This window comes from Ovis canadensis, chromosome 13, assembly GCF_042477335.2.
Source record: "Ovis canadensis isolate MfBH-ARS-UI-01 breed Bighorn chromosome 13, ARS-UI_OviCan_v2, whole genome shotgun sequence".
Lineage (NCBI taxonomy): Eukaryota > Metazoa > Chordata > Mammalia > Artiodactyla > Bovidae > Ovis > Ovis canadensis.
The window spans coordinates 46,651,078-46,674,985 of NC_091257.1; the positions used below are offsets into that span (position 1 = coordinate 46,651,078).

The 23,908-nt window shown below is 41.7% G+C and overlaps 1 protein-coding gene and 1 non-coding gene across 5 annotated transcripts in view; both read right to left on the bottom strand.

Annotated features, from left to right (window-relative positions):
• The window catches only part of ST8SIA6 (ST8 alpha-N-acetyl-neuraminide alpha-2,8-sialyltransferase 6), a 171,924-nt gene extending 168,523 nt beyond the window's left edge, over positions 1–3,401 (bottom strand). The window contains exons 1-2 of one of the 4 annotated variants that reach the window (XM_069547592.1): positions 2,822–3,324; positions 2,263–2,361 (exon numbers count right to left, since the gene is read on the bottom strand). In XM_069547592.1, coding sequence (XP_069403693.1) covers positions 2,263–2,361; positions 2,822–2,922 — 200 coding nt within the window. In that variant the 5' untranslated portion in view covers positions 2,923–3,324. Of the gene's footprint in view, positions 1–2,262; positions 2,362–2,821 lie in introns of all 4 variants that reach the window. The other 3 variants (XM_069547589.1, XM_069547588.1, XM_069547590.1) reach the window with 3 other exon arrangements.
• A 20,144-nt stretch (positions 3,402–23,545) lies between these two features.
• TRNAY-AUA (transfer RNA tyrosine (anticodon AUA)) lies at positions 23,546–23,617 on the bottom strand. Its single transcript has one exon. It is a non-coding gene; the product is annotated as a tRNA-Tyr (tRNA).
• Between the last annotated feature and the right edge of the window lie 291 nt (positions 23,618–23,908).

A 23,908-nucleotide genomic window follows, 5' to 3' on the forward strand; every position in this document is an offset into this window, starting at 1 on the left:
ACTGGATTGGCCAAAAAGTTTGTTGATGTTTTCCGGCACAAACAAATTTCTTGACCAAGCAATACTTAAGATAAATGTCTATAATAAGAGTTCAATAAGTGCTGGCTATCCTGATTGCTTTTAGTATTACTATATTATTACTTGTATATATTATCTACAGTTGGGGTTCATGGGAGAAGAACTGATCAGCTACAGAAAAAAATCAAGAAATTACAACTTCTCTACATAACCAAGTATTATGGATTAAAATTTGTATCCCTGCCATATAAATAATGAATCATAAGTGATAAAGATGATATAAAACAGATCAAAAGACAGGTTTTTAAAAATACAACAGAACGGTACCAATTTTAAAATTTTAATAGAATGGACCACATTCCGAAAAAAATATGAATTACCTATATTAGCTCAAGAAGTATGCCAGGCAGAAAAGAAGTACTTCAACAGAAGCTGAAAAATTCATCAAAGAATTACCTCAAAAAAGGACTATGACCAGATGATTTAATTAGTACATTCTTTCTAACTTATCTCAAGGGACAATGCCAGAATGTATAACTCTAATAGGACTTGGAAAATGCTCCCCAATTCACTGGAAAACTACTACCTATAATACGCAACCCTTCAACAAATAAAACTAAAGGCCAATATTTTTCTTTAAAGCTTTGTTACTCCAGGATTTTTTAGTACCTCTGATATGCTGTGAAACTTCAAATAGGAGGGCTGCAGGAAACAGTGCTGTTCTGCAATTCAGAGATTTCTTCCTGGCTCCCCAGAGCCGTCTGATGGTCATGCAGAACGACGCGGGAACCTTGCAAGTGCTGGTGTCTGTGCTAAGTCACTTAGGTCGCATCCAGCACTTTGCAACCCTATGGACCGTAGCCCATCTGGCTCCTCTGTCCATGGGATTCTCCAGGCAAGAATACTGGGGTGGGTTGCCATGCCCGCCTCCAGGAGACCTTCCCAACCCAGGGACCAAACCTGCAACTCTTATGTCTCCTGCATTGGCAGGCGGGTTCTTTACCACTAGCGCTGCCTGCAAAGCCCACATAGAAACCTTAAGTCACCTAATCAGAATATTAAGATGGTCTGGGAGGCAAGGATATACAGAAACATACATAGAGGAAAAGGCATTCACAAGAGATACACAGAGGAAAAGAGACAGTATACAAAATTGCCCCCAAATTACTAGCAAGGCTGAGGCTCAAAGCAGGGTAGTCTGCTGATGAAAATGTAAACTGATTCAACTCATCCAGGAAGCAACTGGCCAAATGTATTAATACTTAGAACCTAAAATGCACATACTAAATGACCCAGTCATTCAGCTTGTATCAGTCCACCCTGAAGAACTGAAAATGAATATATAGATTTACATACAGGGATGTACTTCATAGAATTATTAATAGCCAACAAAACAGAAACCAATCTAAATGACTAAAAAACAGATTATGGCACATTCATATGATAAATTATGCAACAATTAAAAGCAATGCTTTGCAAAAGAATAAATGACATGCAAATGTATATGATTTTTTAGGGAAAAAAGGCAGAACAAAATACAATTTACAGTCTTAAGTATATTTCAAAAATGTGTGTACATGAGAAAAACTACTGGAAAAATATAGACCAAAACCTTAATGTGATCTCTGTATGGTGGAACTGAGTGAATATTTTTAAATACATTTCTCATACCATCTAGCTATCTGCACTAAGAATGGATTACTTCTATAATAGGCAAAAAAAAAAAAAAAACCCACGATGAAATTCAAATAATCATTGCACATGGATATATACTTCTAACAGTGAAAAGGGGTTTAAAAAAAAATGTCTCCATTCACTAAGGACAAAAACATTCCCAACACTGAGCACAGAATTCTATGCTCCCAAACGTGAATCTCACACCCGTGCACTTGAAAGCCGGAAGAGAGAAAGCAAACCAACCAAATCCCTCAACAGACAGGTTGAGCTGCTTCTCCGGGTTCTCGACACACCATTATCGCGAGGGGAACACGGCACCCATTTTTAAAAGTGCAGCTGTTTTCATATCTCCCTTGGTTCGATGAACATCCACATGGAGGGACAGGCTTTACAGGGGAGGTTGAGAGAGTGTGATAGTTACACGCGCGTGTATGCACACGCATCCTTTCTCTCTCTCTCTCTCTCACACACACACACACAAATCCACACAATCGTGTGGTCCCAAGCAGACAACTCCCAAGCGAGTCCTGCGGGTGCAGCCGCGCCCCATCCCCGAGCCGCCGGTACCTGTTCCCCGTGCGCTGGGGCAGGGTCGCCGAGCTCCGGAGCTTCCTCGGAGCAGCGGGGCTGCTGTAGGTGGCCTCCCTGCTTTCTTCCACCAAGAACCTGCACAACCGTGAAGAAAACTAAGTTGAGGAGCAGTTGGCAGCCGGGCTCGGCATCGCGCTCGCAGCCAGGCGGCCAGGGCATCCTAGCGCGCCCTGGCTTGCGGCGCAGCTTCCCAATCCCGGAGTTTGAAGCGGCTCAGGGCGGGAAGGAAAAGAAAGAAGGGAGAGCTCGGGTGACCCGACGGCAGGTCCGGCCCCTCAGCTCCCTCGCCACCCTGGCCGGTTCCCGTCCGCCCTAGTCGGTGTCCAGTCGATGCTAGGGTCGCCCCTGCGACACCTCCCACTCATCCTGCGCTGCCTCCCGGACTCCCTCGTCCCACCCCACCCCCAGGCCACCGCTGCCCGTCGACTCCTCGCAGCCGGCCAAAGTCTGCGCACCCGAGAGGAGCGGCGGAGCGACTAGGGTCCCCGGGTGCGCGGCACGCGGGGCGGCCGGAGTGCGGTGGGCGAGTGGGTACCTGGAACGGGCGGGCGCGTCGGTCCAGCACCAGAGCAGGCGAAGCAGCAGCAGCAGCAGCAGGCTGGCGAGCAGGGCGAACAGTGCGCCCCCCGGCCGCATCCTGAACCACCGGCGCGGTCGCCGCCACCGCCGCTGCTGCCCCGGCGAAGCACAGCCCGGGCGGCCCCGACTCGCGGCTCCCGCCGCTGCCGCCGCAGCCGCCGCGGCCGCAGCCACGCACACCTCCAGCGTTCAGGGCGGCGCGGAGGGGCGGCGGGGGCGCGCGCCGCGGGCCCGCACTCTCAGGCGCCACCGGCCCGGCCCGCCTGGCGTCTGCGGGCGGAGGTGGCAGCCACGTCCCAGCTCTCCCCCGGCTCCCGCCCAGCCCGGATCGCTGTCGGCGCCCGGCGATCGGCTGGCGGTGAAGCGCCGCCCGGCTCGCCTCCTCTTCTCCCGAAGGCGCTCCGAGCTGCTGCGGGCGCTGGTCGTAGCCGCCGCCGCCGCCGCCGCCGCCGCTGCTTCTGCCGCCGCCGCGCGGGGTCACCTGAAGGTTGGGGCTCGGGAGCTGGACGCCTCGCTGATTGGGCTCCAACTTTTGTGCTCCCTCACCTGCCCCCGAGCGGTCGCGCGTTCTTCCCCGATGCCCACGCAGCCCACCGGGCTGACCGCACCTGGCTCTGCGCCCCTGCGGAGGAGGGCTGCGGTTCCGAGAGGCAGAAGAGGAGACAGGAAAGGGCCCACTTCAAAAACTTTGCAAACAGTGTAGTCGCTCTGCGGGATTGTCCCACGCGGAGAGGCTGCTGGGCACTTGAGAGGAGCCTCCGGGTGTTTGAAGGGAGATTCAGATGCACGGCGAATGGATTTCCAGGGACCAGGCAATCTTTAGGGATCGGGCAGACTATTCACTGCAGGCCAAATTCTTCCCCGGCCCGTTTTTGTGAATAGTTTCATTGGAACACCTTTCTGTCCATTCCTCTGTATTATCTGTGTATGATTGCATGGATCTAGGACCGCTTTTGCGCTTCAAAGGCAGAATTGAGTCGTGGACCCAAAGATCACACGGCCCACAAGAGCCTAAACTATTGACTATCTGGCCTTTTTCAGAAAAAGTTGGCAGATTCTCACTCTAATTAATATTGGGCTGGATCATACTGGTTAGCATGTCATTGATTAGTTAGTATATCGTGTACTAGAAGAGAGTGAACTCCTGACAATGTGAGATAGTATGGTTTCCCGGTTATTTATTAAGGTTAGACCATTAATTACTCTTTAGGCCCTAAACTATCCTGTCTGCACGTGGCCCCAAGCCGTACTTTGCAACCTCCCTGGGTTTTCCTCCTGATGCCGAACTCTCTCTTTTTTCAACTTTTTATTTTGTACTGGAGTATAGCCAATTAACAATGTTGTGATAGTTTCAGGTGGACAGACATACATATACATGTATCCGGTTCTCCTCCAAACTCCCCTCCTGTCCAGGCTGCCCTGACTCTAAACTCGAGGAATATCTATAAACCCTAAACCCCGTAGTGATTATACAGGGGCTTAATGGACTATTCAGTCTGCTTCTATATATACTTGAGATTTTTCCCAACAACAACTCTTGACCTCTACCATCCTGTGAAGACCTTGATAAAGGTGCTTTCATAGGCTTTAGTGCATTAACTTTCCCAAAAAACAAAAATATATTTCAACTGGACTCTCCTAGAGGCATAAGGTCTTAACCTGAAAAACCAATGTGAGAGCCTCTAAGAAGCCAGTAGCTCAGACAGCTCAATAAAGCTGTCGCCAGTGATTTCATCACAGGAGAAGTCACAACATGTATCAAGAAGAGAAATTCAAGGCTGCCTACTTCCTTTCTACTAATTCTGCATTTACTCCAATTAAAAATGCTTGGGTGAAAACACACCAGAACTTTCCACATAATAGTTGACCAATAAATGTTTGGTCAACATATAAAACACCTCAGAATTCAAGCTTTTCTTAAAGAGAAAAAGAAAAAAATCTGAAGATGAATGTGGCTATTAATAGAAACAGGATTTCCTTCCACAGAATGCTATTGCTGTTAAAATATGTTCGATCAATAAAGAAAAAGTTGCTACTGTGACTTAAGACTGACATCTTAGGGATCTTCAGGGATCTAGCTGCTTATCTGAGGATGATACGATACAATAATGCTATCTTCAGATAATGCTAGAATAATAATCCAGTTATATGTGTTTGAAAGTTCATGTATTATTAGATAAGTACAATAGGGCACAATTAACTTGAAAATGGAAAAATTGTCTGGATTTGGAAGACAGTCTGAATTTTCTTTCTCTTAGAGCAGAATTGTGCAGACAGCTCACACTGAAGATGGTTTCTAGGAAAAAAGTAAAGGGCATTATTGTATCAGCCAGGAAGCTGCAATTTCACCTAATTTACTAAAGTTTAATATTTCAGCACAGCTGGGCTCAAGGCAACAGCAGAAGAGTCAGCCTTGCACTGGGTTCCCTAACCACCCTCGTTGCAAATGAAGTTACTTTTTATCAAGCCAATGGCTATCAGCAGGGGACTCACAAAAGCCCATTTTAATTGGAAAACCAAGTAAATTTGCAATGGGAATTCTGAACCAAGTGTTAAAATTTGACAGTAGGGATCTTTACCACCAGGTTTGTAATTGAAGACTTTGGTTGGTAAAATATGAATTATCTTGCTTATCCTTGGGAGATTAAAGAACTTGACAAAAACATGATTCCTTAAATATTATCAGCCACAGAACCAATACTGGGAGTATGTACATTTGATGACAACAGTCATAGGTTTGGCCAGCAGCCCCAAAGATCTGAACCCTTAGAAACTCAAGGTGATTTGCAGAAGCCCAGGCTGGTGAATGAACCTATCTTCCTCTCCCAGTTTACCCAGTTTTGCCTTTGTTATTTTTAAATTCATCATTACAAGTGCCTTTACATTCATCAAATAACTTATAAAAATGATGGGGGAGTATTGATTTATAAAAAATGTCTAAGTCATTGAAAATCTTTCTGGAAGTTGTTGTTTCTCATTTTGGGGTGTATGGTTTTAAGTATTTCCCTCTGCATGGATTTGAGGATTCATGAAAAATCCCAACTATCAAGTGTCTATTACATCTACTGGAATACACAAATGGAAACTTTCAATAGAGGGGAAGGAAAGAGTGCCAGGAAAGAGTGCCTTGAGAAACACGGAAAATTGATGTGGCAAAGAATTTTTCCTTCATTTGGGTGACATTTTTATCTCCCTGTCTAGAAAAGATGGTTTCTGATGTCTTCAGGCTGCTTGATTGGTTTTAGTAATTTTAGAGATTTGTGAGGACTGCAGGACAATGGCACATTCATAAATATTAAACTACTCCTTGGGGGAGGGAATTCATAAGGACAGCAAGGCTATATATTTTTGACAAATCAGAGGATATAAATAAAAGTAGAAATAACTTCAAGAAGTCAACAACCTTGTGGAGGGAGCTATATTTTCAATATATTTTATTGCAGATTTTTCCTATTACTAATTGAATATTTTAAATATCAAAGCAAGTCCATATATAAAGTCATTTTAACTTTAAAGATAATAGGATGATATACAAATGCCGTTTAGGTTATATATATACATGTATATATATATATGAAAAGCAATTTGTAGTACAACTAAAACTACCCCAAAAAAGTTATTATTCACAGTAAAAAATAGAATTTAATATGAAAAATATCTAAACTTCTAAAAATTATTTCCCTGAAATCCAGTTAAAAGGTCATGTGTGTGTCTGCATGTTAGTCACTCAGTTGTGTCCGACTCTTTGCGACCCTATGGACTTTAAGTGGCCAGGCTCCTCTGTCCATGCAATTCTCCAGCAAGAATACTGAAATGGATTGCCATTCCCTTCTCCAGTAAAAGGTCATAAAGGACCAAAAAAGAGAGATGAAACTGCATTTATCCTGAAACTATAAAATGGCCACAATCCCATTCCATGAGCTCCCAAGAATGCCTGCTAAAGGTGAAATAATTGGACAAGAATACTAAGTTCAAGACTCAGCTCCCCTATTTATGACTTAGATTTGTAGAAAAGAAATGAAGTTTTATAAGTTTCTACTACTACTCAATTTGGACGAAGAAAGGCTGGGAGTAGGGCCCAACAAAAATGAGCAGCCAACAGTGGGGTTGACCAGGGCTACTGAGTTAAAAGAGGGATGGTGCCCAGTATTGCTGCTTTCATTGAACATAGCTTTCTAGTCATTACATCTAGGAATGATGACCTAGAGTCAGTGATAATCTTTTTTTAAAGTCTTTATTGAATTTGTTGCAATATTGCTTCTGTTTTATGTTTATGGCTTTTTGGCTATGAGGCAAGTGGTATCTCAGCTCCTTAACCAGGGATGAAACCTGCACCCTCTGCACTGGAAGGTGAAGTCTTAACCACTGGACCACCAGGAAGTCCCTGCTGCTGCTGCTGCTGCTGCTGCTGCTGCTAAGTCGCTTCAGTCGTGTCCGACTCTGTGCGACACCATAGATGGCAGCCCACCAGGCTCCCCCGTCCCTGGGATTCTCCAGGCAAGAACACTGGAGTGGGTTGCCATTTCCTTCTCCAATGCATGAAAGTGAAAAGTGAAAGGGAAGTCACTCAGTCGTGTCCGACTCTTAGCGTAGAGCTAATCTTAAAGAGATGATAAAAAGAATTTTCTCACTAATGATTAAAATCACTTTACTAAACAAAAATGAATATTCAATAAATAAATGGTTCTTGAAACACTGATTATCCTGCCTAATTTCAGAGTTTGTAAAGCTGGGTAGAACTCCAGGAGTTTCAACAGAATTGGAGGGTGGATGTTATATGTGCCAAACCAGTCATACTTCTCTCCTCAGTTTCTCTTCCCTACCTCTACATTCCATACAACCTAAACTACAAGCAGATAAATAATGAAACAAAAATATCCCATAGCAAGCCTTTAATGCAAAAGTAAATTTTGACAAGTAGGAAAATAAAAAGGAAGACCTACTGAAGATTTTCACAATATTCCTGGCAAATAACAGAAAGAAACAGGCATAATTTATTTCAAAGATGAGTAAGCAGAAAAAAAATCATGCAAAAGTTCTGCAAAATATAAGATGAATGAAAAGCAATGTAACTGATAGAAAAGCAAATGAAAAATACATGTTCAAAAGACTTAGTATAGAAAACAGCAGAATATTTAAGCAAGGATCACTTTGTATTCCCCAGAAAAATGACATATAATATAAGCACCATGAAAGAAGGACCCAAAGAAGAATTAAGAATTGAAAGACAAGATAGCAAGGGATTAGCAGGAAAAGCAAGCTGATGACAGAGAGAAAACAAAACCAAAAAACCATTGCAGAACTTAGAACTACCTTTGGAAGACTGAGGAAGAGAATTTAGGTGCAAAAAACTGAATTAGTGTTACAGAGATTAGGCTGATGACAATTGCAGAAAATACAACCAAAAGGGGCAAAATAAAACAAGACTGAACCAAAGTAACGGACAATGATAACAAGAAGAAAACAGGAGCTATAAGAGTTAAAGCATGCCAACTCCTTTTCTTATTCAGAAGATCAGTAGAAATAGTAATTACTTTTATATACTGTTACGTCAAATATGTACTATTTATTTTATGTTCCAACAACACAAGAGATGACTCTACACATGGACATCACCAGATGGTCAATATTGAAATCAGATTGATTATAAGCTTTGCAGCCAAAGATGGAGAAGCTCTATACAGTCAGCAAAAACAAGACCTGGAGCTAACTGTAGCTCAGATTATGAGCTTCTTATTGCAAAATTGAGACTTGAATTGAAGAAAATAGGGAAAACCAGTAGACCATTCAGGTATGACCTAAGTCAAATCCCTATGATTATAAAGTGGAAGTGAGAAATAGCTTCAAGGGATTAATCTGATAGACAGAGAACCTGAAGAACTATGGACAAAGGTTTGTGACACTGTACAGGAGGCAGTGATCAAAAACATCCCCAAGAAAAAGAAATGAAAAAAGGCAAAATAGTTGTCTTAGAGGTGTTAAAATAGCTATGAAAAGAACAGAAGTGAAAGGAAAACAGGAGAAGGAAAGATATACCCATTTGAATGCAGAGTTACAAAGAATACCAAGGAGAGATAAGAAAGCCTTACTAAGTGAACAATGAAAAAATAAAATAAAATAAAGGAAAACAATAGAATGGGAAAGACTAGAGATCTCCTCAAGACAATTAGAGATACCAAGGGAACATTGCACCCAAAGACGGGCACAATGAAGAACAGAAATGGCAAGGACCTAACAGAAGCAGAAGATATGAAGAAGAGGTGGCAAGAATACACAGAAGAACTATACAAAGAAGATCTTAATGACCCAGATAACCACGATGGTCTGATCACTCACCTAGAGCCAGACATCCGGGAATGTGAAGTCAAGTGGGCCTTAAAGCATCACTATGAACAAAGCTAGTGGAGGTTTTGGAATTCCAGCTGAGCTATTTCAAATCGTGAAAGTGCTGCTGTACTCAATATGCCAGCAAATTTGGAAAACTCAACAGTGGCCATAGGACTGGAAAAGGTCAGTTTTCATTCCAATCCCAAAGAAAGGCAATGCCAAAGAATGTTCAAGATACTGCACAATTGTACTCATTTCACATGCTACCAAGGTAATGCTCAAAATCTTTCAAGCTAGTCTCTAATAGTTCATGAACCAAGAACTTTCAGGTATTCAAGCTGGATTTGGAAAAGGCAGATGAACCAGAGATCAAATTGCCAACATCCACTGAATCACAGGAAAAGCAAGAGAATTCCAGATAAACAACTACTTCTGCTTCATCGACTATACCAAAGTCTTTGACTGTGTGGATCACAACAAAGTGCATAAAATTCTTAAAGATGTGGGAATACCAGACCACCTTACCTGTCTCCTGAGAAACTTCAGTTCAGTTCAGTCGCTTAGTCATGTCCGACTCTTTGCGACCCCATGCATCGCAGCACGCCAGGCCTCCGTGTCCATCACCAACTCCCAGAGTTCATTCAGACTCACGTCCATCGAGTCCGTGATGCCATCCAGCCATCTCATCCTGGGTCGTCCCCTTCTCCTCTTGCCCCCAATCCCTCCCAGCATCAGAGTCTTTTCCAATGAGTCAACTCTTCTCATGAGGGGGCCAAAGTACTGGAGCTTCAGCTTTAGCATCATTCCTTCCAAAGAAATCCCAGGGTTGATCTTCTGAATGGACTGGTTGGATCTCCTTGCAGTCCAAGGGACATTCAAGAGTCTTCTCCAACACCACAGTTCAAAAGCATCAATTCTTTGGTGCTCAGCCTTCTTCACAGTCCAACTCTCACATCCATACATGACTACAGGAAAAACCATAGCCTTGACTAGGCGGACCTTAGTCGGCAAAGTAATGTCTCTGCTTTTGAATATACTATCTAGGTTGGTCATAACTTTTCTTCCAAGGAGTAAGCGTCTTTTAATTTCATGGCTGTAGTCACCATCTGCAGTGATTTTGGAGCCCCCCAAAATAAAGTCTGCCACTGTTTCCACTGTTTCCCCATCTATTTCCCATGAAGTGATGGGACCAGATGCCATGATCTTCGTTTTCTGAATGTTGAGCTTTAAGCCAACTTTCTCACTCTCCTCTTTCACTTTCATCAAGAGGCTTTTTAGTTCCTCTTCACTTTCTGCCATAAGGGTGGCGTCATCTGCTTATCTGAGGTTATTGATATTTCTCCTGGCAATCTTGATTCCAGCTTGTGTTTCTTCCAGTCCAGGGTTTCTCATGATGTACTCTGCATAGAAGTTAAATAAGCAGGGTGACAATATACAGCCTTGACATACTCCTTTTCCTATTTGGAACCAGTCTGTTGTTCCATGTCCAGTTCTAACTGTTGCTTCCTGACCTGCATACAGATTTCTCAAGAGGCAGGTCAGGTGGTCTGGTATTCCCATCTCTCTCAGAATTTTCCACAGTTTATTGTGACCCACACAGTCAAAGGCTTTGGCATAGTCAATAAAGCAGAAATAGATGTTTTTCTGGAACTCTCTTGCTTTTTTGATGATCCAGCAGATGTTGGCAATTTGATCTCTGGTTCCTCTGCCTTTTCTAAAACCAGCTTGAACATCAGGGAGTTCACAGTTCATGTATTGCTGAAGCCTGGCTTGGAGAATTTTGAGCATTACTTTACTAGCATGTGAGATGAGTGCAATTGTGTGGTAGTTTGAGCATTCTTTTGCATTGCCTTTCTTTGGAATTGGAATGAAAACTGACCTTTTCCAGTCCTGTGGCCACTGCTGAGTTTTCCAAACTTGCTGGCATATTGAGTGCAGCACTTTCACAGCATCATCTTTCAGGATTTGAAACAGCTCAACTGGAATTCCGTCGCCTCCACTATCTTTGTTTGTAGTGATGCTTTCTAAGGCCCATTTGACTTCACATTCCAAGATGTCTGGCTCTAAATTAGTGATCACATCATCATGACTATCTGGGTCGTGAAGATCTTTTTTGTACAGTTCATCTGTGTATTCTTGCCACCTCTTCTTCATGTCTTCTGCTTCTGTTAGGTCCATACCATTTCTGTCCTTTATCGAGCCCATCTTTGCATGAAATGTTCCCTTGGTATCTCTCATTCTCTTGAAGAGATCTCTAGTATTTCCCATTCTGTTGTTTTCCTCTATTTCTTTGCATTGATTGCTGAAGAAGGCTTTCTTATCTCTTCTTGCTATTCTTTGGAACTCTGCATTCAGATGCTTATATCTTTCCTTTTCTCCTTTGCTTTTCGCCTCTCTTCTTTTCACAGCTATTTGTAAGGCCTCCCCAGACAGCCATTTTGCTTTTTTGCATTTCTTTTCCATGGGGATGGTCTTGATCCCTGTCTCCTGTACAATGTCAGGAATCTCATTCCATAGTTCATCAGGCACTCTATCTATCAGATGTAGACCCTTAAATCTATTTCTCACTTCCACTGTATAATCATAAGGGATTTGATTTAGGTCATACCTGAATGGTCTAGCGGTTTTCCCTACTTTTTTCAATTTAAGTCTGAATTTGGCAATAAGGAGTTCATGATCTGAGCCACAGTCAGGTCCCGGTCTTGTTTTTGCTGACTGTATAGAGCTTCTCCATCTTTGGCTGCAAAGAATATAATCAATCTGATTTTGGTGTTGACCATCTGGTGATGTCCATGTGTAGAGTCTTCTCTTGTGAGAAACTTACATGCAGGTTAAGAAGCAGCAGTTAGAACCAGATATGGAACAAAAGACTGGTTCAAAACTGGGCATCAAGTCTATATATTGTCACCCTGCTTATTTAACTTATATGCAGAGTACATCATGCAAAATGCCAGACTGGATGAAGCACAAGCTGGAATCAAGATTTCAGGGAGAAATATCAGTAACCTCAGATATGCAGATGACATCTCCCTTACCACAGAAGCGAAGAGGAACTATAGAGCCTCTTGATGAAGGTGAAAAAGGACATGAGTTTGAGCAAGCTCTCGGAGATAGTGAAGGATAGGGAAGGCTGGAGTAGAGCAGTCCATGGGGTCGCAAAGTTGGACACAGGTGAGTAACTCAACAACAATGTTGTTATTTTTTTGGCTGCACCATGCACTGTGTGGGATCTTAGTTCCCTGATCAGGAATCGAAACCAAGCTCCCCACGTTGGAAGGCAGAGTCTTAACCACTGGACTGCTAAGGAAGTCCCTGCACTGTTTAAATGTTAAGACATCCTATGTAATACATGAGGTGATGGGTGTGTTAATTAATTCAATTGTAGGGATTCTTTCACAGTGTAAAATATATTAAAAATCATCACGTTGTACATTTTAAATGGATTACAACATTGTCAATTATACCTCAATACAGCTGGAAAAAAAAAAAAAGACTACCATTATAAAGTAAAGTGAAGTCGCTCAGTCATGTCCGACTCTTTGCGACCCCGAGGACTATGGCCCACCAGGCTCCTCCATCCATGGGATTCTCCAGGCAAGAATACTGGAGTTGGTTGCCATTTCCTTCTCCAAAGGATATTCCCGACCCAGGGATCGAACCCAGGTCTCCCGCATTGCAGGCAGACACTTTAACCTCTGAGCCACCAGGGAACACTCATAAACCAGTGGAGGAGAAAAGAAAATAGAGAAAAATCAACCCACTCAACAGAAGACAGAAAAAGAATGTGGAGAAAAGTAAGCAAAAATAAGTAAGTAGAAAGTTTAAAAAGCACAAAATAAGATGGTATAAATGCAAACATATCAGTCATTAAAATAGATATACGTAAACTAAAGATAAAAGACAGAAATTCACAGATTAGGTAAAAATAAAATGACATAGAAAAGATGAAAGTAACAGTATGTAAAATTATATGCAAAGGAAATACTAACCAAAAGAAAAAGTTAAAATATCAGATAAGACAGACACGAGGGTAGGAAGTATTATTAGAAATAAAGAAAATCACTTCAGAATAAAAGGTAGGCTATTGTAAATAGAATAATAACTTTCTGCTGCTGCTGCTAAGTCGCTTCAGTTGTGTCCAACTCTGTGCGACCCCATGGATGGTAGCCCACCAGGCTCCCCCGTCCCAGGGATTCTCCAGGCAAGAACACTGGAGTGGGTTTCCATTTCCTTCTCCAATGCATGAAAGTGAAAAGTGAAAGTGAAGTCGCTCAGTTGTGTCCAACTCTTTGCGACCCCATGGACTGCAGCCCACCAGGCTCCTCCGTCCATGGGATTTTCCAGGCAAGAGTACTGGAGTGGGGTGCCACTGCCTTAGGTACAGATAAAAATTCTGAATCTAAACAGCAACATAACCTCAAAGTATACAAATTTGATACAGTCAACACATCTTTCTCTCAGGGATACAGAAAATGAGAAAAAAAATGGATTGAACAACACAACTTAGAAAAAGACAACATATTCTTCTCAAGCCAACTTAGAATACCTCTAAAAACTGGCCATGTTCCACTCCATAATACAGGTTCTGACAGATTCTACAGAATGGATATCACACATATCTTATTCTCTGATTGCAAACCAGGAAAACTAGAAATCAATAACAGAAAGACTACAAAATTGCCCCTATACTTAAACACACTTTCAAATAGTAATATTACATAGGTCAAAGAATCATCTTAAAATTTCAAAATATTTAGACAAAATGAGTAAAAAGCCAACACACCAAACTGTGGGATGTAGTACTGTTTACAGTAGCCAAGACACAGAAGCAACCTAAAAGTTCATCAACAAAGGAATGGATACGGTACATATATACAATGGAATATTACTCAGCCTTTAGAAAGAATGAAATAATGCCATTTGCAGCAACGTGGGTGAACCTAGAGATTGTCATACTGAGTGAAATAAGTCAGTCAGAGAAGGAGTAATATGGTATGACATCCCTTATATGTGGAATCTAAAAAGAAGTGATACAAATTAACTTATTTACAAAACAGAAAACAAACTCACAGACTTAGAGAACAAACTTATGGTTGTCAGGGAAAAGGATGGGGTAAGATACAGTTAGGGAGTTTGGGATCAACATGTACATACTGTTATATTTAAAAATGGATGACCAACAAGGTCCTACTGTATAGCACAGGGAACTTTGCTTAATACTATTTGGCAGCCTGGATGGGAGGGCAATTTGGGGAAGAATGGATATATGTATATGTATGACGGAGTCCCTTTGATGTCCACCTGAAACTATCACAACATTGTTAATTGTGTGTTCTCCAATATGGAGGCTTCCCTGGTGGCTCAGACAGTAAAGAATCCACCTGCAATGCAGGAGACCTGGGTCAGATCCCTGGGTCGGGAAGATCCCCTGGAGAAGGGAATGGCAACCCACTGCAGTATTTCTGCCTGGAGAATCCCATGGACAGAAGAGCTTGGTGGGCTACAGTCCTTGGGGTCACTCTGGGCTCTAGTGAAAGAATGGAAATGTACAGCCTTAAATGCACACATTCAAAAGTAAAAAATGAAAAACCAGTTAGTTTAGCATCCAAGTTAAGATGTTGGAAAGACTGATGCTGAAGCTAAAGCTCCAATATTTGGCTACCTGATGAGAAAAGCTAACTCACTGAAAAAGACCCTGATGCTGGGAAAGATTGAGGGCAAAAAGAGAAGGGGGCAGCAGAGGATGAGATGTTGGATAGCATCACTGACTCAATGGACATGAGTTTGAGCAAACTCCAGGAGATAGTGAAGGACAGGGAAGCCTGGTATACTGCAGTCCATGGGGTCACGAAGAGTCAGATACGACTTACCGACAGAACAACAACAAGAAGATGTTGGGAAAACAAAGCAGGGTAGATGCAAAGAATATGAAATATACCCCAATATGGTGAAAATTGGTAGATCAATCCAAGGAACCTATTCTGCAAATAATACTTTATCTCAGCCCAGGTCCTTCTCCTTAATTTCCAAAGGAAAGCTAAGAAAGGAGCTTCTATACAGCTAGTTTGTTTAATAGTAAATCCCTGGAATCAGGAGTGAGAAACTGGGGAAAGTAAGGCAGAGGTGAGAAAGCCAGTGTAAAAATACATCGCTGATGGGGGATCCCATGGATGTAGGTATCATCATGCCAAGGATTTTCCGATAAGCCTCATAGAATGTCTCAGTACAGTAGTCTTTCAGTGTCCAAGGGATATTGGTTCCAGGACCCCTGCAGCTACCAAAATCTGCAGATGTTCAAGTCCCTTATACAGATCAGTTTTCAATATGTGAACCCACAGATGCAGACTCCAAAGTGAACTGTCCACCTGTTGAACCGTGCATTTTCAGGTGGCACAGAAAGAGTGCCAGGTGCCCTGCCATTGTACCCAGACCCCATTGGATTTCACATCACAGGAGAGTGCTCCTTTATGAATAAACTCCCCCTTCTTCAGTTGTATATTCTGCCCTGTCTGCTATAGCATTTTCAAGATCCACTCCCAAATGTGCTCCCTTGGCTTCTGCCAGTAGTTATTGCAATTTGTTTGATATATAAAATACAGGCTGTATTTTCTTGCTTAAGCCATGCTGTGACCTAACCCTGGTTATTAGTCTGGAGGCAATGATGGAGGAAAGGGCAGAGCTTAAGGAGGAAAACATCATAATGAGAGGTATCTGTCTCTCTTGAGGTCTCTGCCTGAATCTAGGCAAGATGAAGCATTTCTCTCTCACCAGGGATGTGGGGCAGGGGTGGGGAGCTGCTTCTCCCAGCCCAGAGAGCTTAGAGGAATCTGGAGTTTCAAGATTCTCAGGTTTAGGGAGCTCACTGGCGGTCTAGTGGTTAAGAATCCACCTTGCAATACACGGCACATGGGTTTGATCTCTGATTAGGAAACTAAGGTCCCACATGCTTCAGATCAACTAAGCCGGAGTCCCAAAATTAGAGAGTCTGAACACCACAACTATGGATGGATGTTCATGACATAGTATAGGAGACAGGGATCAAAACTATCCCCAAGAAAAAGAAATGCAAAAAAGCAAAAAGGCTGTCTGATGATGCCTTACAGATAGCTATGAAAGGAAGACAAGCAAAAAGCGAAGGAGATAAGGAAAGATATACCCATTTGAATGCAGAGTTACAAAGAATACCAAGGAGAGAAAAGAAAGCCTTCCTCAGTGATCAGTGCAAAGAAAGAGAGGAAAACAATAGAATGGGAAAGACTGGAGATCTCTTCAAGATAATTAGATACCAAGTGACCATTGCATCCAAAGACAAGTACAATAAAGGACAGAAATGGTATGGACCTAACAGAAGCAGAATATATTAAGAAGAGGTGGCAAGAATACACAGATGAACTGTACAAAAAAGATCTTCATGACCCAGATAACCCCAATGGTGTGATCACTCACCTAGAGCCAGATATCCTGGAATGTGAAGTCAAGTGGGCCTTAGGAAGCATCACTACGAACAAAGCTAGTGGAGGTGACGGAATTCCAGTTGAGTTACTTCAAATCCTTAAAGATGACACTGTGAAAGTGTTGCACTCAATATGCCAGCAAATTTGGAAAACTCAGCAGTGGCCATAGGACTGGAAAAGATCAGTTTTCATTCCAATCCCAAAGAAAGGCAATGCCAAAGAATGCTCAAACTACTGCACAATTGCACTCATCTCACATGCTAGTAAAGTAATGCTTAAAACTCTCCAAGCCAGGCTTCAGCAATATGTGAACCATGAACTTTCAGATGTTCAACCTGGTTTTAGAAAAGGCAGAGGAACCAGACATCAAATTGCCAACATCCGCTGAATCATCGAAAGAGCAAGAGAATTCCAGAAAAGCATCTACTTCTGCTTTATTGACTATGCCAAAGCCTTTGACTGCGTAGATCATAATAAACTGTTGAAAATTCTTAAAGATGTGGGAATACCAGACCACCTGACCTGCCTTTGAGAAGTCTGTGCAGGTCAGGAAGCAACAGTTAGAACTGGACACGGAACAACAGACTGGTTCCAAATCGGGAAGGGAGTACCTCAAGGCTGTATATTGTTACCCTGCTTATTTAACTTATATGCAAAATACATCATGAGAAATGCTGGGCTGGATGAAGCACAAGCCAGAATCAAGACTGCTGAGAGAAATATCAGTAACCTTAGATATGCAGGTGATACCACTCTTATGGAAGAAAGTGAATAAGAACTAAAGAACCTCTTGATGAAAGTGAAAGAGGAGAGTCAAAAAGTTGGCTCAAAGTTCAATATTCAGAAAACTAAGATCATAGCATCCGGCCCCATCATTTCATGGCAAATAGATGGGGAAACAGTGGAAACAGTGGCTGACTTTATTTTGGGGGGCTCCAAAATCACTGCAGATGGGGATTGCAGCCATGAAATTAAAAAACGCTTGCTCCTTGGAAGAAAAGCTATGACCAATCTAGACAGCATACTAAAAAGAAGAGACATTACTTTGCCAACAAAGGTCCGTCTAGTCAAGGCTATGGTTTTTCCAGTAGTCACGTATGGATGTGAGAGTTGGACTATAAAGAAAGCTGAGCACTGAAGAATTGATGCTTTTGAACTGTGGTGTTGGAGAAGACTCTTGAGAGTCCCTTGGACTGCAAAGAGATCCAACCAGTCCATCCTGAGTGTTCATTGGAAAGACTGATGTTGAAACTGAAACTCCAATACTTTGGCCAACTGATGCGAAGAGCTGACTCATTTGAAAAGTACCTGATGTTGGGAAAAACTGAAGGCAGGAGAAGGGGAAGACAGAGGATGAGATGCTTGGATGGCATCATCGACTCAAAGCACGAGTTTGGGTAAACTCCTGAGTTGGTGATAGACAGGGAGGCCTGGCGTGCTGCGGTTCATGGGGTCGCAAAGAGTTGGACACAACTGAGCAACTGAACTGAACTAAGCACCACAAGGAATGATCCCAACGTGACGCAATGAAGATTCCATGTGCCGCAACTAAGACCTGATGCAGCCAAATAAAAATGACTATAAAAGAATTAAACAATTCATAATTTATAAAAGAATTCTCAGGTTTATCATCCAAATGTCCCATGACAGATGTCAATATCCTACTCCTTTCCTATTGTGATTGTGGTATCTGCACAGGAAGACTGTCAAGGCTATACATTAATCCTGTTTGTAACTAATGTTACAATTCAATCATCGGGCAAAATGTTTGGCAGCCAAAGTTATAACATCTTCTTTAAATCTGCCATGGAGGTCTTCTAGTTTTCACAGTCTGCACCAAGTTGATAATTAGCTTCTCAAGCATTAACCCAAACTAGTCAATCTTCGATCCATGTCATTATCATTGGCACATACTATACAAAGGTTTATCCATCTCTTAAGTGAAAGCTTCATTTTCAGTGCACTTTGCTCCAAGCAGTGACAGTCTGGGTAACTGTGATGTTTAGGGTGCTCTCCACTCCACCTATCACCAGCAATGGGTCCTTGCTACTGTCTGACTGTTAAGTGGATCACACTTTCTCTGGGCACTTCTGATACCAACTCTTGACCTGCCTACCACCTCACCCACCCCCAAGGAAAGCCTGACTCAAAGGTTCCCAAGTATGAAGTTTATATAAGAAGCGAACCCAGAAGCAGGACAAAGGGATGTGGAAAGAGAAATCATGATTTGGTCGGGCCATTCTATGGGAATCTGGGGAGCTTAATCCTGGCAGCCATCCCCTCAGAAACCATCTGAGGTACACCTGGGAATAGTCCATCTGAAGGCCAGGCAGGGGAGGCATTTATCCATCAGCTTGTGTGCCCATCTGTCAAGGGCCTTTCTGTTCATCTGCTATAGGATCTGGGGCAAGATACTTAGTCTTTATTGAATTTGTTAGAATATTGCTTCTGTTTTACGTCTTGGTTTTTCAGCTGTGAGACATGTGGGATCTTAGCTTCCTGACCAGGGACTGAATCTGCACTGTCTGCAATGGAAGGCAAAGTCCTAACCACTGGACCACCAGGGAAGTCCTGATACTTGATCTGTTGTACCTCAATTTTCCCATATTTAAAATGGGGCTAAAACTAATAGTATCTACTATAGTTAGAACAAAGTAGAATGCTTTTATAAATATTAAATGAACTATGTTATAGCAAGAGGTAGGGACAATGCCAAACACCTCATAAACACTATATAAGTATTTATTACATTTTCAACAGCTGACATTGAAGCCAGAAGGCACCAGACCAACAGCTTCAAAATCCTGAGGCAAAATTATATCCAACCTAGAATTTTCTACCAAGTAAGAATGGAGAAACTGGCTAATTACCCTTCAGGAGGAGAATGATAAATATTTTGTCACTTACTCATTCAGCAATTAAAATGAATGAACAAGGCAACATACCATAAATCTGAAGAACTACCTTAAAAGAACTGTTAGCGCTGTTTGATTCCAAGACTGTGACATTCTGGAAAAGGCAAAACTATAAAGACATTAAAAAGATCACTGGTTGCCAGGAGTTAATGAGGAGGGAGGGATGAGCAGGCAGAGCACAGAGCATTTTTAGGGCAGTGAAAATACTCTGTGTGATACTATAATGAGAGATATGTGTCAGTATACATTTGTCCAAATGCACAGATTGTACAACACCAAGTGTGAACCCTGATGTGAACTATGGACTATGAGTGGTTTCAGTGTCAGTGTAGGTTCATCAGTTGTAACTAATGTACCATTCTGGTGGAGGATTTAACAATAGGGAGGCAGAGGGGGGGAATATGGGAAATTTCCATACCTTCCTCTTAATTTTGCTCTCAACCTAAAAGAGCCTTTCCCCCCTCCCCCTACGCAGCATGTAGGATCTTAGTTCCCGAACCAGGGATGGAACCTGCACCCTCTGCACTGGAAGGCAAAGTCTTAACCACTGGACCACCAGGGAAGTCCCTAAAAGCTTTTTTTTTTTTTTAAGTCTCTTAAAAACAAATATATACATGAAGTTTTGTGTTGTTTTTTTTTTTAAGAAAAGAACTACTAGCATTTATTCTCATGATGGAAAGATGGTTCACCAAGAGAAAAATATAATTTTATTTATCATATTATATGATTGCTGCAGGAAAGCCACAATCATCTTAGCCAAGGAAAATGAGGCATTTAATAAAATTTAGCAGTATTTCCAAGATTTTAAAAAATACTCAGTAAAACAGGATTTGACAGCAGCTTTTAAGAAAACAATAGGAAAAAAAATCTTGAATCAAAGGCAAACTCATCCTTCATTAATTGCTTAATAAAAACAGTTTTTGCTAATCAGGAATGAGGCAAGGTCTCAATAAATATTTGTTGAGTAAAACGCATCTGTGATCCTGCAGAGGTTCTTGACATCCCACTTGACTGCTCAACATGAGGAAAAAAAAAAAAAAGGTTAAAGACTTTGAAACTGGGACATGCCTGGTGGTCCAGTTAAGAATCTGCCTTGCAATGCAGGGGATGTGGGTTTGATCCTTGGTCTGGGAACTAAGATCCCACATGCCTTAACTACTGAAGCCTGTGCACCACAACTAAACAGTCCGTGCACCTCAAAGAAAGATCCTGAAGGATGCAACAAAGATCCCATGTGCTGCACCTAAGACCTGAAACAGCCAAATAAATAACTATTAAAAACAAAAACTTTGAACCCAAACAGAGTCATATAAAAATACTCAACACTTTCATCCATAGTTTAAAAACTCGTATCTAATGCAAATTATTAATTGCTCTATTTTGATATTTAACACTCAAAATTAAGATTGATTTTGCAGCTATCTCTAAAACTACAGAAGAGAAATTTGTAAAATAAGTCTGATTTCACAGTTAGTAACAATTAACTAGAATGCTATTCCTCACTGCTCATTTATATGATCAATTTGATCCACACCTATATTCAGGTAGATTTTAATTTTAGACTTAGTAGAAAATTTCTGGCTGTTCTGGCACAAGTGATTCAACTTTTGTTTTCACAGGCAAATTGGAATCTTTAAGGGCTTCTTTCTGTCAGACATGTCTCTGGAACATGATCTTATAATTCAAAATAGAGGGAAAATATTTAGAAGTATTTTCTAAGTATTTAGGCATGAATCAGGTGTGAATTTCAACTAATTTCTTTCCTGCCTCATTTGTAGCATTCTTATCCTGCGCTGTTACATCCTGGATAAACCCATTGTAAATTGAAAACACCTTAAGTCAAGACTGCATCTGATAGGGAATTCCTTGGTAGTCCAATGCTTAAGACTCCATCCATTCACTGCAGGGGAAACGGGTTCCATCCCTGGTTCAGAGAACTAAGATCCCACATGCTTCATGGTGTAGCCAAAAAATAAATAGAAAAACCTGATATCCCTAATTTATCAAACACCATAGCTTAGCCTCACCTAATTTACCCATGTTCAGAACACTTGGATTATCCTACAGTTGGGCAACATGATCTAACTCAAAGCCCATTTTATAATAAAGTAAAGAATATCTCATGTAACTGAGTGAATACTGAAAGTTGAAAAACAAAATGGTTGTCTGAGTCCAGAATAGTTTTGTGTGTCAGCTGTTTACTGATGTGATCGTGTGGCTGATAAGAAGCACTGCCTAGCATCACAAGAGAATATCTACCATGTATGGCTAGCCCAGGAAAAACAATAAAAATTCAGAATTCAAAGGTTTTGTACCATTGTAAAGTCAAAAATCTTAAACAAACCACTATAAGTCTGGAACTGTCTGTACTCACAATACTTTTGTGAAGCATGAGATAAAATAACTTGGTCACAGTGCCTTTCCACTGGCAATTCTGTTCCCTTTGCCAGAAAACCTCTTGCTCCCAATATGCCCATGGCAGAATCCCTCTTCCTTTAATCTGATCAATATTACCTTAATAAAATAAAAACTAACCCTGTATTCCAGTTGATCAACATTTTTATCTCCTTGGTTTGCTTTATGTTTTCCACAGCATTGCTCACCATTAAATACATTATGTACTTAATTTGTATATTGTCAATCTCTTTTGATTATAAGAGAAGCTTCATAAAGGCACAGATGTCACTTATTTTGCCTTATTCCTGGTCTGTATGCCTCAAATACACAGAAGGTACAAAATAAATATTTGTTAAATAAATGCTTGTAATTCCAGAGAATTTAAACATTTAAACACTTTTCTGTAGTTACCGCCAAAGCCTTTGACTGTGTAGATCACAACAAACTGTGGAAAATTCTTCAAGAATTGGGGATACCAGACCACCTTACCTGCCTCCTGAGAAATCTGTATGCAGGTCAAGAAGCAACAGTTAGAACCAGACATGGAAAAACAGACTGTGAAAAGGAGTATGTCAAATCGGGAAAAGAGTACATCAAGGCTGTATATTGTCACTCTGCTTATTTAACTTTATGAAGAGTACATCATGGGAAATGCCAGGCTGGATGACGCACAAGCTAGAATCAAGATTTCCAGGAAAAATATCAATAACCTCAAATACACAGATGACACCACCCTTATGGCAGAAAGTGAAGAAGAGCTAAAGAGCCTCTTGATGAAACTGAAAGAGGAGAGTAAAAAATTGGCTTAAAGATCAACATTCAGAAAGCTAAGATCATGGCATCCGATCCCATCACTTCATGGCAAATAGATGGGGAATCAGGGGAAACCATGACAGACTTTATTTTGGGCGGCTCCAAAATCACTGCAGATGGTGATTGCAGCCATGAAATTAAGATACTTACTCCTTGGAAGGAAAGTTACGACCAACCTAGACAGCATATTACTGTCAAAGCAGAGACATTACTTTGCTGACAAAGGTCCATCTAGTCAAAGCTATGATTTTTCCAGTAGTCACATATGGATGTAAGAGTTGCACCACAAAGAAAGCTGAGTGCTGAAGAATTGATGTTTTTGAACTGTGGTATTAGAGAAGACTCTTGAGAGTCCCTTGGACTGCAAGGAGATCCAACCAGTCCATCCTAAAGGAGATCAGTCCTGGGTGTTCACTGGAAGGACTGATGTTGAAGCTGCAACTCCAATACTTTGGCCACCTAATGTGAAGAGCTGACTCATTGGAAAAGACCCTGATGTTGGGAAAGACTGAAGGCAGGAGGAGAAGGGGACGACACAGGATGAGATGACTGGATGGCATCACCAACTCAATGGACATGAGTTTGGATAAACTTTGGGAGTTGGTGATGGACAGGGAGGCCTGGCGTACTGTGTGTGGTTCATGGGGTCGCAAAGAGTTGGACATGACAGAGCAACTGAACTGAACTGAAATGTAGCCTACCATGCTGCTCTGTCCCTGGGGTTTTCCAGGCAAGAGTACTGGAGTGGGTTGCCGTTTCCTTCTCCAGAGGATCTTCCCGACCCAGGGATTGAACCTGGGTCTCCCGCATTATAGGCAGATGCTTTACCATCTGAGCTACCAGGGAAGTCCTGAATCAGTTATACATATACATATATCTACTCTTTTTTAGATCATTTTCCCATGTAGGTCATTACAGAGTATTGAGTAGAGTTCCCTGTGCTATACACTAGGTCCTATTTAGTTATTTAGTTTATACACAGTGTTATCTATATGTCAATCTCAATCTCCCAATTTATCCCTCCCCCTCTTTCACCCCCAGGTAACCATAAGTTTATTTTCTATATCCATAACACTAGTTCTGTTTTGTAGATAAGTTTATCTGTACCCTTTTTCAAGATTCTACACATAAGCACTA